General features: G+C 39.0%; 2 protein-coding genes across 6 annotated transcripts in view; one reads left to right on the top strand and one right to left on the bottom strand.

Moving 5' to 3' along the window:
• Positions 1 to 191: 191 nt before the first annotated feature.
• Positions 192 to 13,499, top strand: LOC104123917 (methylcrotonoyl-CoA carboxylase beta chain, mitochondrial-like). Of its 5 annotated transcripts, XM_009636206.2 has the most exons (12): positions 192 to 516; positions 2,181 to 2,377; positions 3,511 to 3,689; positions 4,631 to 4,711; positions 5,149 to 5,327; positions 6,830 to 7,022; positions 8,041 to 8,132; positions 9,059 to 9,215; positions 9,980 to 10,102; positions 10,725 to 10,873; positions 11,348 to 11,429; positions 13,116 to 13,499. In XM_009636206.2, the coding sequence occupies exons 1-12, from the start codon at positions 197 to 199 to the stop codon at positions 13,197 to 13,199; spliced, it is 1,836 nt and encodes a 611-aa protein (XP_009634501.1). In that variant the 5' UTR covers positions 192 to 196; the 3' UTR covers positions 13,200 to 13,499. The 5 variants fall into 5 exon arrangements, with proteins under 5 accessions (XP_009634501.1, XP_035747709.1, XP_035747710.1 ...); XM_035891816.1 differs by lacking the exon at positions 13,116 to 13,499 and having other exon boundaries at positions 11,348 to 12,454; XM_035891818.1 differs by lacking the exon at positions 13,116 to 13,499 and having other exon boundaries at positions 306 to 391; positions 11,348 to 12,454.
• A 659-nt stretch (positions 13,500 to 14,158) lies between these two features.
• Positions 14,159 to 16,218, bottom strand: part of RPE65 (retinoid isomerohydrolase RPE65) — an 8,096-nt gene continuing 6,036 nt past the window's right edge. Inside the window, 5 exon segments of the mRNA XM_035891821.1 lie at positions 14,159 to 14,324; positions 15,744 to 15,855; positions 15,967 to 16,062; positions 16,064 to 16,129; positions 16,131 to 16,216. Coding sequence (XP_035747714.1) covers positions 14,173 to 14,324; positions 15,744 to 15,855; positions 15,967 to 16,062; positions 16,064 to 16,129; positions 16,131 to 16,216 — 512 coding nt within the window. The 3' untranslated portion in view covers positions 14,159 to 14,172.

The raw sequence follows: 16,218 nt of genomic DNA, 5'->3' as shown, positions 1-16,218 counted from the left end.
GGAGCCGCCCGGGGCCGCCGCCTCACGGGGCTTTCCTCCCCGGGCAGGGTGCGTGCTGCAGGGCGGGAACAGGGGGTGTTCCCTCACGGCCCCGACCTGAGGCGTGGTGTCTGTTTCCCCTCGTTAGTCGAGGGAACCTGAAGTTCAGTTTTTGGCAATAAATGCTGTTTTTTTTCTCCCTCTAGTTCTTAGGGTCATGTGGAACACTGTCACTTTGTGCTCCCTTGGCAGGCTGCCCCCCAACGCCACATCCCTGCTGCTTCCAAGGTTACAAACCTTAAATCGCGTGTTCGAAAGAAAGTTTAAGGACTTCTGTCATGGTAAACAACCCACACACATACTGCAGAATCAGGGGTTGAAAAGGACACGCGACATGCTTCTCTGCCGTTTAGTAAGTAATAAAGCAAAATATAGGCGGTATGCAAAAACTTACCCTGTTTTAGATGGACGTATCCTGTCTGTGTATCGACATGTGTTTGAAGAAAATTTAAGGAACAGTGAGGCTGTTATTAAAAGGTAATAAACTGTTTTGGTGGTGTTTTAAAAGTGTTGCTGCTTGTGAGATGATGTGAGAGTTACGTAGAGGCACTTTTAGGAACTTTTAACATAGGAAGAATGCCAATTAAAAAGTCCAGAAACTAAAAAAAAAAAAAAAAAAGCTGTTTTTTTTTGCTAACCGTTTTGAAGCTTAAACTAGTTTTCTTGCTGCTATTTTCTTGGGTAGCTTCTCTGCAGATTGAATTTTGCAAGGATCAGCACTTTAAAATTTCAGGCCTCCAGAAGAGTTGCTTCAATGTTGGCTGAAATGCCTAAACCTAGGTGCAGACTGTATTTAAAAAAATGCCATGTGACGTTGTTTTGCATATATTGCCAAGAAGTATTTTTTCTAGACCTTCATAACATTTGTTTTGTGTTTGATTTTGAAGGCAAAGACATAAATGGTGACTCACGCATTTACAGATTCCTCCTAAAAGAGTAGGTAGTAGTAACTGCAATTAATCGTGATTCACTGACAAAAGCAGGAAAATGTATTTTATGTGTTTGTCCTTAAAGATCAGATGACAAAAATTCAAAGGCCTTTGTTCAGAGGAATGATACATGAGCTGGAAGCAAAGCTATGGAAAACACACTGTGCCCTCCTGTGGTGGCATTTACGGCATTATTAAAAATCCTTAGCTTTTTTGTCCTGAGGTTTTTCAATCTCTACAGTCTGCAGGAAGCCACAGTAGGATAATGGAGTCACATACAAAGTGGTGCGTAAATAGTTATGTCAAACAGTATTTTTAGTTAAAGATTATGCATCTTGGTGAAGAATATTCTACTTTAAATAAATTGAGAACCTGGTTTATTTAAGACCAAAATTACTCCATACCACATTTGTTTACAGTTTATTCAATTCTTTATCTGTACTTCATGCTGCCCCAACAATAACATTGGTAATCACTTCCTCTCTTGATGACTGTAGTTGACACTGCAGTGTTCACTACTTTTAAAGTATATCTTCCATGCTGTAGAGTGTGCATTTCTTCTAGATTTAGTAGTTTATTCTACTTACCGTTACTGATTTTTGTCAGATAAACTTATTGAGGGGAACTGAAGGAGGAAGCCCTTGACTGGATTCTTCCCTAGAGTAGTTGGAACATGGAGGTAAATGTCCATGCTGAATTAGGACTAGCAAATTATGGTAGACTTATTCATAGCTGTAAGTTTATAGGCTAATGTTGTTGTAGGGCAATGCCTCTCAAAGTCAGCTTTGGTCGCTGATGATCAGCCCCTTCTCAGTACTCGGCTCGTGGGGTTGCTGGCAGAGATGAAGTATGATCATATATTGTGAAATACTCTGTGTTGGGTGTATATGGGCAACACCCAGGGGAGGGTATGGATTTAATAATGTCTACTAGCTACAAACATAAACTACAGATAGAATATTTATATTATTTCACTCTTTTTTTGTATCTATTAGACAATTTTTGAATAATGAAGCTAAAATGCTTGTTTTAAATAACAAACTTTTGCTTTTTATTGCACTTAGTAAGAAACAATAATCCGACAATGTGACCTCATCTTCAATCTCATACCATTGATATGAAAACTGTGCGATACACTTAAGTACTATACTAAATCTACTAACTATAAGTAAAGGTGGTTTTCATTAATTGAAACATTGTTTTTTAAATCAGATACTCAGAGTTGCTAGAGATGGTCAGTAAAGGAGGGGGAGAAAGTGCCATTTTGCGTCATACTCAAAGAAACCAGAAGCTGTTTGTTCGTGAACGCCTGAAGTTGCTACTTGATGATGAGTCCTTTCTTGAGCTGTCTCCGCTGGCAGGCCTCAATATGCCATACGGTGATGTCCCTGCTGCGGGGTGCCTCACTGGTAATTGCTAGCAAATGTAGTATTAGATGTAATGGGAAATTAATGAAGTTCATTTGTTTCATTGCTCGTATCTTTAAGTATGATTCATGTTAGGTCTAAAGATGGATGAAGGTATTGTTTTGAGCAGCCCGTGTTGGAGATGCAGCCCAGAAGGAAGAAGGGTTTTGAACTAACATGATCCTCAGTATAGTTTGAGAGATGCTGTTTGGGTGCAGTGATGAGTAAGTGATTGCAGGCAGCGTACATTAGTTGTAGTCTGTGGTGTGTGCTGCACACCTTCCTATATTAACCAGCCTTGCTAACTGAAGTTAAGGTGTTTGTTTTTACTGGGAAAGGAAAAAGGATGCATATAATCAGGTTTATGGAATATTTTAGTATCTTAAGAATGTGCTTTACTAGGAAAACTGAACATTAGTTCTATCCAGTAATGATGCTCCCAACATGAAAGAGTTCAGCCACTGCTGTATTCTTCTGTGATCTTTGCTGTGTAATGTGGGAGAAACCTTTAAAGAAAAAAAGTTATTTCATTTCATCTAGATCCAGTAATTTATTCTACTTACCAGTTACTGATACTTGTCTCAAAAAATTTAGAACGGTGTGTCAAATGCACTGTTGTCTGTTAAAGGAAAGGGGGCAAAAGTTACTGTGTGACACAGGAGCTGTAACATTTACTTTGTAGTATTTTTCAAATTACAGACAAGTCTTTTGATTGCATTTTGAAGAGCAGTTCCAGTTTGACAAGTAACTATAACAGAGTATGAAATTCTACCTTTTGTAACAGATTGTTACATTTTTCAGTTTTATATAGGTAATTTTTAATTGCCTTCCCTGTTATCTCAAGAAGTTGGATGTCAGACTATGTATTTTTTTCTCTTATATTGTCACTAAGAGTAAGTTTATTTCAAGTTCTGTCTTCTGTCACTTAGATTTTTTTAAATTGTCATTAGCTTTCAGTTTGTTATTCCAGAGAAGAGCTATAGATTTCTTGCATGTGTGGTATTTGCAACTTAATTTGCAGCTTCTAGATACAGTATTACCGAAAGAACATCCTAGCTATAATTTGGCCCCTTTGTTTTGTCTTTGTCTATGGTATTTTAGAGACCCCTGATAAGTATCTGTGGTACCACTTACAGGAATTGGCAAAGTCTGTGGGGTCTGGTGTGTCTTCACAGCAAATGATGCAACTGTGAAAGGAGGAACTATTTATCCAATTGGAGTGAAGAAACAACTAAGAGCTCAAGAAATAGCCATGCAGAACAGGCTGTTATCTGTGTACCTCGTTGACAGTGGGGGAGCATTCCTACCACTACAGGTAATATCAGAACCACTTCACAGAAGCAAACACCTAGGGTTATTTTAATCATACTAATGGCTAGCAATAAACCTCAGATTTATGTTTTGTTTTCTTGGCTGGTTTGACTTTTATTGTCTGTTATACTTAAATTGAGTTTTGTCCACAAATCGGAGTCCAGGAGATGATTTGAAGATACGTAACTGGCGATTGCTATGGCTAACCTTTTGCATATAGCATCTAATGGAAGTTTAGGAACTTGAATGTGAGTGGGGGGGGGAAAGGACTGACCGAGCATGGGTATTCCTCAGTGTGCTGAAATGCCGTGGTGTCTTTAATAAATTGGTACATTGTTTGAGGTTTCTATTTTCAACTTTAGAATCTATAAAATTACTCTGTTCTTTATTGTAATGTTTGTGATAGAAATGCAGACCTCCATGGCTTTTAAAAATGTAATTGTTGAAATTCTTACTGTAAAAGAATTTGCACAGGTTACTTTCTAACGTACAGAGGTCATGATATCACAGAGATGATAGTAGTTCCTCCTCCAGACTGCAAGCAAACACATCATAGAAAAAGTTTTTACCTGACTTGAGGAATTGTATTGAAAACTAAGTAAAAAGGGAAACTGTGCTGAAGTCATTTCACAGATAAAGTATGAACAAGAGCTTCTCCTTCTCCATGTGTACAGTCTCAGTTTATGTAGAATAAATTGGTTTCACAAAAAAGTACAAAACTTACTTCTGCTTTTGAAACACATAGGTATTTGTGTGGAATTGCACAATGTATAAGGGGAATATATACTGTAGCGAATACTGTATATGAAAGTTTTGAGTGTGATTGTTAGTGGTGACCTTCCCAGAATCAGTTACAATACGTTTGTGAATGAATGGAGTGAAGAGGAAGCATTGGCTTTTGTAGTTAATGTTGAAGCTCACTTTGTCTTTTCTCTGTAATGTCAGTCGGAGCTGTTTCCTGACAAGTCACACGGTGGCAGAGTTTTCTACAATGAAGCAATAATGTCTGCCATGAGAATCCCTCAGGTACAGTGTCCTTTGGAGTACAAGTAAGTGCAGTATATGTGGTCAGTAGAGATCTGGAAAAAGTCTTGTTCCAATACAGATTCTAGGAACAACTCTCAAACATGCAAAAAATTTTCTAAAGCTCACCTTTTCTATTTGTGGGGAAGGAAGGTTCAAATGGTATCTCACATAACAGAATACTTCAGCCTTAAGGATCCTCTAAGTGTTTACCGACTGATCGTGATTGACAGAAAACATCAAATCGCTAGGTTATTTCAGAGCAAAGATTGAACTCTCTGAAAACCAGCATTGCTGTTCATGCTGGTATTTATATCTCTAGTTCATTGTTCCTCAAGCTGTGATTTAGTCTCTTGAACGTTTCTGAAATAAACATAATGGTTTTGCCTTTCCATTATCTCTCCAGTACCTTGGTTTCTTTTGGTTTCTTTGTCCTTCAGGTGGCAGTGGTGTGTGGCTCCTGTGTAGCTGGAGGTGCTTATGTTCCAACCATGGCAGAAGAAACTGTGATTATAGATAAAATCGGGACGCTGTTCCTTGCTGGCCCACCTCTGGTAAAAGCTGCTACAGGAGAATATGTCTCTCCTGAGGACCTAGGAGGAGCTAAACTTCACTCTAAGTAGGTGAAATAAGTCTTAAAAATAGAAGAGAATTCAGCATACTTAGCTTTAAAGAAACTGTCATTTTCTCTTAAAATAAGTGAATGAAGCTACTCCAGTGACAGGACACAATATGGTCCTCAAGGACTGAAAAACATGCAGTGAAAAAAAACCCAGGAGAAACGATACATGAATTGTTATAAAGGGTGGTGGCATTCAGTTATATATGTGGGAGTATCATGGGGCTAGATATAACTCGTTGAAATGAAAAAAGTAACATGGCATTGTAATTTCAGCTTTACTACTGTCTATGGGAACTTTCCACTTCCACTGTGTGCACATATATAAATATATATACACACACAGACACACACTGATAGAAATCTCACATAACTGCGGAGGTCAGGATCAGGGCCAAAAGTGGAATCTATTATTACATTGTTTGCTTTCCTTCTCAGGTATGAGTTTTTATGCTAGATCAGCCAAATGGAAGTAAATTTAAGTGATGTTATGGGGTGAAGCAGGGACTGGACAAACCTGGATTTGGTTCCACATACTTTCTGAACAACTTCAGGCGAGTCAGTTTCTCTGTGCCTCACAGGGACAAGCTATAGAAGAGGGATGGTAGCATTTCTTTTGCTAATGTAAACATTGCCAGGATACAAATACTAAAAAATGATTGTGAGTGTTTGAATACTGTGATGGTGGGGAAAATGCGTAAGAAAGTCTCTTTTCTTCCCTGAACTGATGAGTGGAGAGGTGGTATGATTTCTTTGCATTTGTCTGCTTCTGAAGACACTGGACTAACTCACTGTAGAGAAGAATCTGAATGCTGAGAAAAGTACCTGAAGCAAAGAAGAAAAACAGAAAGCCTGCCTGCCTCTGCTGTTCATGAGGGCTTTATAGCAGGAGATGAGCAAGCAGGAAATAAACCTGATAGTAGCTATCTTACCATCTTTTTAATGCTATTTTTCTATGTCAGAAATTTCTGTAGTTGTCAAAATAGTTATTCCCTTCTAGATAGGGGAAAAAGGTGGCTTTGCTTCTTTGTTCTTGGCATTCTATGCTGTGTGTATGGTATCCAGATTCCATACCTTTCTCACAAAAACAAATACTGGTGTAACAGTCAGCTAACTGTGTTACACGTAATAAGTTACTGTCTTTATAGCCAGGCTGGAAGTGCTTATTTTGAAATAATTTTTAAAGTTTGTTTTCCCTTCATTATATTGTTTGTAACAACATCATCATGAAAGTAAATTCAAAGGTCTTTCTTTAGTATAGGTAAACACAAACGTCACAGGGAAGAACTCCTTTACTGTGAATTTGGTTTTGGGTTGGATTGCACAGAAATTCCACTGAATTTACTGCTTTCAGCTCATTCATACAAAAACAAAATTGCACAATATTTTCAGGGAGTTTGGAGAGTCACAGCATGGATTAAGGTTTTCCCTTTAGTATGGGTTTACTATCAGAATTCAGATTTCATTAATTCAATACTAATTAATGTTGCTCTCTCTCCTAGAGTCAGTGGCTGTAGTGACCATTTTGCGTCTTCAGAAAAGGAAGCCTATGAATGTATCCGAAATGTTATCTCTACATTAAATTATGATCCGCTGCCAGAGGAGGTCATAGAGCATGACAGTCCTCTCTATAGTTCTGATGAGCTCTTGGGATTGGCACCACAAGATTATAGGTGTACTCTTCCTGTAAAATTGGTAAGGTAATGCATTCTGTATTCCTTCGTCCTTTCGGTCTGCTCTATCTAGTAGCTCCAGATTAACAGCCAACAGGCTGTTTGCTCTTGGAAAATCCTGAAATACCTGAGATACTCTGTATTATTACCTAATCAGTTGCCAAACTGTCTTGAGTCTGCAACAAAGCAGAATGGCAACAATTCTGTAGAATTATAGAAAATACTTAAGCTGAAAACCTGCTAGAAATAAGATAATTACAGATTATGCCAGCTGATCCCCATCTGTTTCCGTGCACTGTTTGAGATGCCATGATGTCAGTATGTCTTGTACTGTGTTGGCTGCTTTGGGAATGTGCACCCTTTTAGTGTCCTGTTTTCCCCTCCCCTGCCTTTTTTTTTTTCTCCTCAAGTAAAGACTCCTCAAGTTAAATGCCTCGTGAAAATACTGACTGAAAAAACAACAAAGTTCAAATTAGATTTGTTTTGAGGCTGGGACAGATGCTAATACATAAGCAGAGACATGTAGAACTTCCCACGCTATTTTCACTGTGTTGTTCTAGAAGAGATGTAGTTTCCAAGGATGTGAATCCAGTATCTTTTCCAGGGGTAAATTCCTACAGTTAAGGGGATTGACTGTAGAAAGCAGTGTAGCTTTGAAGGCAGCTTTTAAACTGTGTTTGAAAAAAGCATAAGCAATATGCTGCTGAGCGTTTCTTAGCACAGAAACTAACAGCACATGCTGGCTTTTTACAACATTTTTTATGCACATGAACAACAGTGCTCTGTAACTCTGAAGTAATTCTGGAGTTGAACTTTGGCCCAAAATACATAGTTGGTAACCAAATGTAAACACAAATTTTGTGTTTTGTGCATCTTGAGTATTTAGCAGAGTGTAAGACATAGAAGGGTCTCTACGCTCATTTAGGTTGACTTCTTGCATTATATGGGTCTCCTTACTATTTGAACAGAGCATATCTTTTAGCAGAACTATCCTATTTTCACTTAAATTTCTGTAGTAAAGACTGTATATTTCTCTGCAGATTCTGAGCCGTCTGATGGATGGAAGCAGATTCCAGGAATTCAAGGCTAATTATGGAACAACATTAGTAACAGGATTTGGCCATGTGGAAGGGTAAGGCTGTAACATTTCACTATCAAAATGCATGGACATACTTGTCTAAATAGCTTTCATCTCATCATCAGGTTTTATGGTATTCCAGTAACAATGTTTATGAAGTTCTGAATCAGTCAAGAACTGGTAATAAAATACTTCTAGAAAGCCTGATCTTCTGTCTCTGAGCTCTGAATTCGTCATGTCCTCAGACCAATAGCAGCAGAGAGTGATTATAGATGAATGGTTTTCATGACTTTGTGAAATGATTTGTTTGTTCACAAAAACTACTAGACAGACAGTTGGAACACTGAAGTCTCAGTAGATTCCTTAAGAAATTAGAAACAGTATCTTTAAAAGTGTTCCTTCTCAAACTGAGCTGAAAGCTATCATCCCTTCTCCCATGTGATGGAGATGGGATAATACCCATACAATAAAACCTTGCATAATTCAGATCAGACTGCATTATTAACACATTCATGAAGCATACAACATCCCAGTCAAATCATATTAAAAAAAAAAGGTAGCAAAATATATTTTAGAGACTCTCTAGGTTGAAAGTAAAAACTTTTCAGACTGACCGTTAATGTTATGTGTTACAGGAATTAGAGCGAGCCCAGAGTCCTGGCACCTTGTACATTGTCCTGCAGTGTAAACTCTGACAGGTCATCTATAGCTTTACCTGCCCTCTGGGTATTAATCCATGTTAATGCTTCCATGCTTTACATATCAGAAGTCTGTAAGACTTCTTGTTTGTTTGGTACGTGAGGGCCCTTGAATGAAATGACATGTGTAAGTGCATCCTTTCACATGCTGAATTTCTGTAAAAGGGCAGATCTGTGTATGTGTACACAGATATTTATGTTTCCACCCTTCAGAACATTATGAGCTCTAGTTTCATAATTTTGGGGGTTCAAAAGTGAAAATGTCATGTGTCTTTTTTGTAGGCACTTGGTGGGGATAGTGGCTAACAATGGGGTGCTGTCCCATGATGCTTCTCTCAAGGGTAGCCATTTTGTACAGCTGTGCAGTCAGCGGAGCATTCCCATCCTCTTTTTCCAAAATACTGCTCCGCATACAGCAGAGCCAACAAGCATCTCACAGGTATCGCATTTTTAGTTCAATATGCTTAAGTCAAGTAATGCCTAGTTCTTGTTTTGTTTAAGATTATATTTTGAAAATTATTAATTGTTAGGAAAAGAATTTTTTTAAACCCCTCTTGATGGTTTAAACCAAGAAGCTTCATAGTTACTTTGTTCTTAGATCTTTCCATTAGCATTCTCACTTTATTTTAAGCAGACCTCTACGCTTATCTAAAATGGTACTGTCCAGCTGGCGTGCAAGCTGTAAAACTCTCAATTTAAGTGCTTTTTACATTGAAATACAGCCTATCAATTCTTCTGATACCACTGCACTCCACAAAAAAATAAATATTTCTCTTTTAGAAAAGTGAAGGCATTAAAATACAGTATGTTTTGTCCTGGGCTACAGAAAGCCTCATAGTAAAACCTACATTAGATTCTCTGAGCAGAGACTGTTTGTGCGGCCCTGTTCCTCCCAACATTCCAGCACTTAAGATAAAGCCTGGCATAACTGCATTGTATCTAAGCTTTGCTAATGCCTGGGAGAGCCAGGGTTGCACTGTATCGTAGGATTTTGCACACTGGTTATAATTGTTTTGCTGATTTACATTTTAAAATAAGCACGTAATGGGCTATGGTAGTTAATGATGTTGTCTTACTCCTATGGAAGAAATGATCATACAGAACTGTAAAGAAAGAAATGTTTTATAAACGCACATCTGGTGGGAGCAAAGGGAATCTAGAAGAAAGGCATAAAGGATCTAAAAATCTTTATTGTCATTTCAGGCAGAGGCTCACTCCAACAGATTAAAAGCCCAGGCCTCCATGATGGCTGCTGTTGCTTGTGCTGCTGTTCCCAAAATAACCATTGTAATCGGTGGCTGTTACGGGAGTGAAAGTTATGTTATGGTATGGGTAGCAGAAATGTTAATGGGTTTGGTAATAGACTTTTTACACTTTACCAAGATTTCACAGCACTTCATTTTAAAACAAGAGTCAGCTGTTGTTTCAGACATTTAAACTTGATTTCTTATTTTAACTACTTTTAAAGTAAGAAATGCATCACAAGATGCGATTACAGAAAATTTGGTCTGCACCTAAGAACCTAGAGCCAGTTCTAACAAACCAGGTTATCTGAAAATGTCCCTCTCTGAGCCAATCCTACCTTTTTCTCAGCACTTGCTGTTTGTTTTCAGTGATCAAGGAGTGTGTCTCCTTTAGTTGTGCTACTACGTGTGCTCTTCACGCTGCTAGTAAGTGCAGTAGGGCTCTGCTCAGAATTAAACATGTAAGCACTTGGAGGGAAAATGAAGTAGTAAAACAGAATATTGAAGGCAGTGGGGATTGTGATGGTTGCTACCACAGGGTGTCTACTGATACAGGAGCTGTAGCTGTAATGGTAAAGGAGCTGTATCATTAATGCTTTACAAATTAAAGTGTATTACATTCTGTCTTGAACTGGATTGTGTCATCCTACAGCCATCTTTTTGTAATTAATTTCAATGAATTTTTTCTTTGCATTTTTTCGTAGTGTGGGAGATCGTTCAGTCCAAACTTCCTGTTCTTGTGGCCTAATGCAAGAGTTGGTCTTGTGGATTCAAGACATTTCTCCACAGTCCCACAAGCTGAGGACAATGACCGTACAGGAGATGAATCAGAGCTAAAACATCTGAAAGAGAAGTAAGGGCATTAAATATAAACCCTTGCAGTTACACTGGGATTTAATTAGTTAAGTTACCTACTTTGGTTCATCTTACAGATCAACACATACCAAACAAATAAAACGAACCTGAATCTACTGAAAAATATTTTAAATTTCTATGTAATTCCATGTATTTCCTTAAAAAAACCCCAGAGCAGACAAATGTTTGACTCAAACCCAACAAACAGCCTCTCCCAACCCCACCCAAAATCAAGATATTCTGCTGTATATTAAACAGTGGTGATCTGAATATGGAGGATGTTCTGTACTGCAGAATGATCAGATCCATTACCTATTATTTGCAGAATTCTAATCAATTTTAACAGTAGTACTGCACATTCACTTGAGATTAAAGTATATGCCTTTTTCACCTATGATGATATTTTACTGGCCTGATGTTTTTTATTATATTTTTGTGCTTTTAAGCTTATTTAATACTCTGTCTTCTCCAGGCTAGAGGAAGAAAGCAGTGCATTTTACTCCTCTGCCAGACTCTGGGATGATGGTGTAATTCTACCTCAAAATACCAGAAAGGTAGGCTTTTTTTCCTTATATGCTCTTTACAGTACATCCTATCCCCAGATCTCAAAAGGATCTTGCAGTGAACGTGTAAGCCTGTCACTTGCTCAAGGTCAGCAGCATGCCAATTCCCAGAACCAAGTCTCCCACTTCTCACTCCATTTTCTGTGGCATTTAGCTTTGTAACTCTCATCTTTTCTCTTCCCCATTAACCTATCCAGAAAGTTTCTGTTGAATTCTGGTTACTTGACTACAGCATTTCCTCGATGAACCTCTTCATTGACTTTACTATTTGATTCTGTATCCAAATCCTTTCTTTATCGGTCTTGCATAATCACACGTTATCTTCACTCTTTTAATTCAAGCTCTTTGCCATTCACATTGTTTCCATTCTTTTGTCCTAGGATGTTTTTTTTTTCTACTTTCTGCTTGTAATTTGCTGCTTACATTTGGGATACCCTCACCCCCTTTTAATTTATTTTTTTAAGTTGACAGACATCCACTCCATCAGATTCTTTCTGAAAGCCGCCGTCTTTGTCCTATTTTTCCTTGTTGTATTTTGTTTCTTAGCAATACTTAGTGTTCTTTGCCACTGTGAAGCTTGTTTACTTAAAGATCACAAATACAGCCTGCTATCAATTAATCCTTCTAAATATGGTACACGTTCATGGTACTATGTTGATGTTAAAATATTTTCTGTGGAGTTGATGGGAACTTTGATAATGGGAGTGCATAGAGAAGCATTTTCTAGTACTAGAACCTAAAGACTACCCTCTGTCTAGGAACTACACATGGAAAGAAAATATGTGACAGTTGAAATGAATTGTTGTTACTCTCGGGTAATTTTCACTAGCACACCACAATTTATGTTTGCATGTTTAGCTGTTTTTTTTACAACATTGCTTTTCTACTTTATCCCAGTTCTTGCTAGTAGATGGTATTTATGTTTAGCTTTGGCTGAACTGACGGCTCGTGCTCATTCAGATCCTTAACGTGCTTTTTTTTTAAACAGACTTTAAAAGACAATGTGTGCTCCAGCAGCAGTGGAATATGCACAGTGAAATTAGGAAAGTGCTTACCATGGCTCTTGCTTTCCAACAAGATACACAAAAGGTTTTGGCAAAGGAGACTATTACATGCACCATATGATCAAAAGTTAACAAAATCTTAATGGAGAATTATCTTGGTTTTAAAGTCCAAAAACAGTTCTGTATTTTCAGTCCCTGTTGTCACAAGACACCAAGACAGATGACTTCTTAGAAAAAGGTGGATGCAAAAGAGCAGAATACGCTCTTTTGATAGGCAATTGGGAATTTTAGGAGCATAGCTATGTAATAACAGGAATGGATTATCACATAATATATCTTCACTGGAGTTTTATGGCAATATAGCTTCCCAGTGTTCAAAAAGTAATTCTCCTGTCACCACAGCGATATTAAAAAGGTTTAGTGGTCTCTGTATGCAATGCATAAACTTTGGGAGCCTGAGGACACTGCTTCCTTTGCTTCCCCTGCCCCAGTGGTGCCTTACACTGACATCCATTTCCCCTAACGCTACAGCTGACAACTGTTCATTTTAAACGCTCATTGTTTTGCAAAAAGTCAGAACAAATGCCTTATGGAATGAGTGCATAACTAGAACGTTTTACTAATTTTTTGTTTCAGAGGCCCATTGCTTATATTGTCTTTTGTTTTTAATTAGGTAATTGCACAGTGCTTAGAGATTATAGAACAGCAGAAGTACCAGGTCGTATCTCCGTATCAGTATCCTGTCATCAGAATGTGAATGCAGCCGTTTTCAAGTAATCAGCCTTTTAAAGTTAGCACTGTGTACTAGAAATCTTTAATGTCAATGATTTTCAAATTCTTTGATACCATTAATAAAAAAAGTTAAACCATTGCAGACAAACAGGAATCCTGGAGTCTAAGTCTATCAGCAATAAGTTTGTATTTTGAACCACAGCCTCTTACTACATTAGTTGAAAATTTATTTCGTGGAAAGAAAGTGTTGAGAGCCTATAGCACACTAAGGAAGCAAATTCATCCCAAGCTGTAACAATTACTGGATTTTTTTTTTTCATATTCATATTTTAGTATGAAATCCAGAACTCAAGAAACTGCACTTTGACAAAAGAAATGGGAAAGAGAAAACATGTAGGCTAGAGTGTGCAGTTTTCAGCCTTAGTAAAGGACAGAATGCTGCCCACCTCACAGCCTTGGGCCTGCCAGTTCCGATTTCCAAAGCAGCTATGGAAAGGCTCCACTTGGACTGCTCTGAGGATACTAAAGGAGTGACCAGGAGGTGACTTAAATCCCTAATACTTCAGTATAGGCTAAAAATTACCTCTTCTCAAGGCGTGTAACCAAGCACAGAGACTGTTCTACATAATGTTATCATGTGCACAGGTATTCAGTTTACACTGTGCCATTTCACGCATTTTTAACTCTGCCACAGCTGCGAAGTTTAATTTTGTAAAAACAAAAACCTCCTCCTCACCACCCCAAACTTGTGTTGTTTTAACTCCATAGTTCTTAGCACTGTACATCTGTGAAATTATGCCAAAGGGCGTATTTGAAAAATACCTGGTTAAGTATTTTGAAGAATCATCAAAAAAACCCTGAAATGCTCAATCTTAATTAAGTAGCCATACAAATAAAAAGTGATGTTGAAGGAATCTAGGTCATTTGAATGTTTGTAAACAGAGACCACACCTTTTCGAAGCTGGAAGAAACTTCACAGGACATGTTGCAGGCAGCGGTCACGCTCTTTTGAAGAGTCCGTGGAAAGTCACAGGAATGTTCACCTCCACTTCAGCCCTGGCCACCTCGCTCATGTCCTTGGCGTTCAGGATCAGGAGGTAGGCGGGCTTCGGCCCTGCGCCCGGGCTGATCACGATGCTCAGCACAACCCCTGGGAGGGGAGAAGAACGAGACGCCTGACGCGGGTGTGCGCTTGCTGTACCCTGCCCTCAGGCTGGTCACGGTAAGAGTAGCCGCTCGCACGGAGTAAATCCCGTTACTATTGTGTGATCGTCAGTTCTGAAGTAGACCGAGATTGTTTATTTATTTATCATACTATATTGGGTTCTTGCCATCATCAGCTTACCAGCCTGGGGTGCTGTGGTGCAGTAGCTCCTATGGAGACTTTCTTTTTAAAACTGAAAAATGATTTTATTCTGAAAAGGAACTATGAAGAGCAGGGGCTGACGACAAATGTCACTTACTACAATATATATCAAATTTGTCCATTAATTTTTTCAATGTTATGAATTACTTTATAAATTTATAAATTATTTTATAATTCTGCTTCTGATGTTTAATGCGACAAGATACCCATTTCTGGATCCTGGCATCCCTATGTGGAATGGATGGGACGTCCTAGCTCTTGGGGTTTTTGTTCATTTGTGTACTCTCTGCATCAGTCATTGCAGGAGAACATGGGAACAACCATCGTCCACGCCAACACCAAACACAGCCTCAGGGAAGGTGACAGAAATGTGAGCATGGAGCCTGGCGTTAACTCAGCTTTTGGAGAGTGCTTCTGCAGGGGCTTAAGTCCCAGGGAGAGAGACTTTAAACATATTCCTAAAATGCACATTGTCTACCTCAGTTAAGGAAAGCTTTTAAGAACAAACTTAAAACCTTTTCATTTTGTTGGGACTTAAGCCCCCACATAAGCACAGGGAATATGAAATTTTGCTCTCAAATACAAAATATTTTGGCTATGAAATACAAAAATCTTACTATAAACCAGTGAGAGTTGGCTCTTAAATTGAGCAGAGCCAAGGCTTCTCCTAGCTTCACGTAATCCTTTTCGGAGATGAGGAATTCAGGGAATAAGTGTACACCCTCTCAGGCTGAGTGCTGCCACTCAACTTCAAAAGTAGGTACAGGGCTGGGGATGTGCGAAGGAACGCGTACAACGCTTGGCAGGAATACAGCTACGTGTCCTTGAGTGACAACGCCCGAGTTTGCTCCGCTCCTGCATGAGGAGGATGGGTTAGGAATAGAAAACGTGCCTGGTTTAAGAGAGGTTTAGTTTTACAAAGTTATGCCACCTGCAATTCTTTGAATATTGCAATTAATGATGACGAGGAAAAGGGCTAGGAAATGAGGACAACAGATCATCTAAACCTAGAAGTCTTCCTCCTCCTTTGTTTTCATTCAGTGTTAATTTTCCCACGTTCTCCTCAGAAGCTTCCCACCAGCATTAGAACAAGGGCTCTGCTCTGGCCTGCCTCTGGCACCGCCTTGCAGACAGCCCCCAGTGCCAGCAGACTCCAGCTTTTCAAATGGCGATGCCATTGACCAAAATTGAATCAGTATTTACCGTCATCTTCCTCCAGGGCATCAGGATGGGAAACAAAGATCGGCTCCGAGGGGTACGAATCCGGCTCCTGCCACACCCAGGTCTCCTTTGTTTTAACATTCAGCTTGCAAAGCTAAAGGTGGAAAAAAACCCCCAGAAACCCCACATCTCAAACATACTCTTTTTTGTCCTTAAACTGAAAGCTCATGGCAGAGGTGCACCTCACCCGTTCGTTGATAGTTACCCTGTCTGGGACAAAGTGATTCAGCCCCAACCCGTACGTATACGTGTAAGGTTTCCCACTGTATTTCTTGTAATTGATCTACACAACCAGTACAAATAAAAAAAAAAAAAAAAAAAGCAGGAAAAGCATGAGGATGAGTGGGACATGGAGCGCAGGGGGTATTTGTGTTGCTGCTGGCCGTGCCTCAGAGTTGTCATCTTACCGTGGCGTGGCCCTGAGAAAATAACTTCGGGCTCCAGCCCGTGGGTCTAC

Source organism: Egretta garzetta, unplaced genomic scaffold (genome assembly GCF_000687185.1).
Source record: "Egretta garzetta isolate BGI_Z169 unplaced genomic scaffold, ASM68718v1 scaffold163, whole genome shotgun sequence".
Lineage (NCBI taxonomy): Eukaryota > Metazoa > Chordata > Aves > Pelecaniformes > Ardeidae > Egretta > Egretta garzetta.
This window is presented reverse-complemented; position numbering and strand designations above follow the sequence as displayed.

What these genes read in the sequence shown, in the direction of transcription:
- LOC104123917 (XM_035891816.1), top strand. Translation starts at nt 197, where the DNA reads ATGTGGAACACTGTCACTTTGTGCTCCCTTGGCAGGCTGCCCCCCAAC. An exon ending in TGCTGCGGGGTGCCTCACTG is followed by an intron (nt 2,378 to 3,510) that starts GTAATTGCTAGC and finishes TACCACTTACAG; the next exon opens with GAATTGGCAAAGTCTGTGGG. An exon ending in CTGCCATGAGAATCCCTCAG is followed by an intron (nt 4,712 to 5,148) that starts GTACAGTGTCCT and finishes TTTGTCCTTCAG; the next exon opens with GTGGCAGTGGTGTGTGGCTC.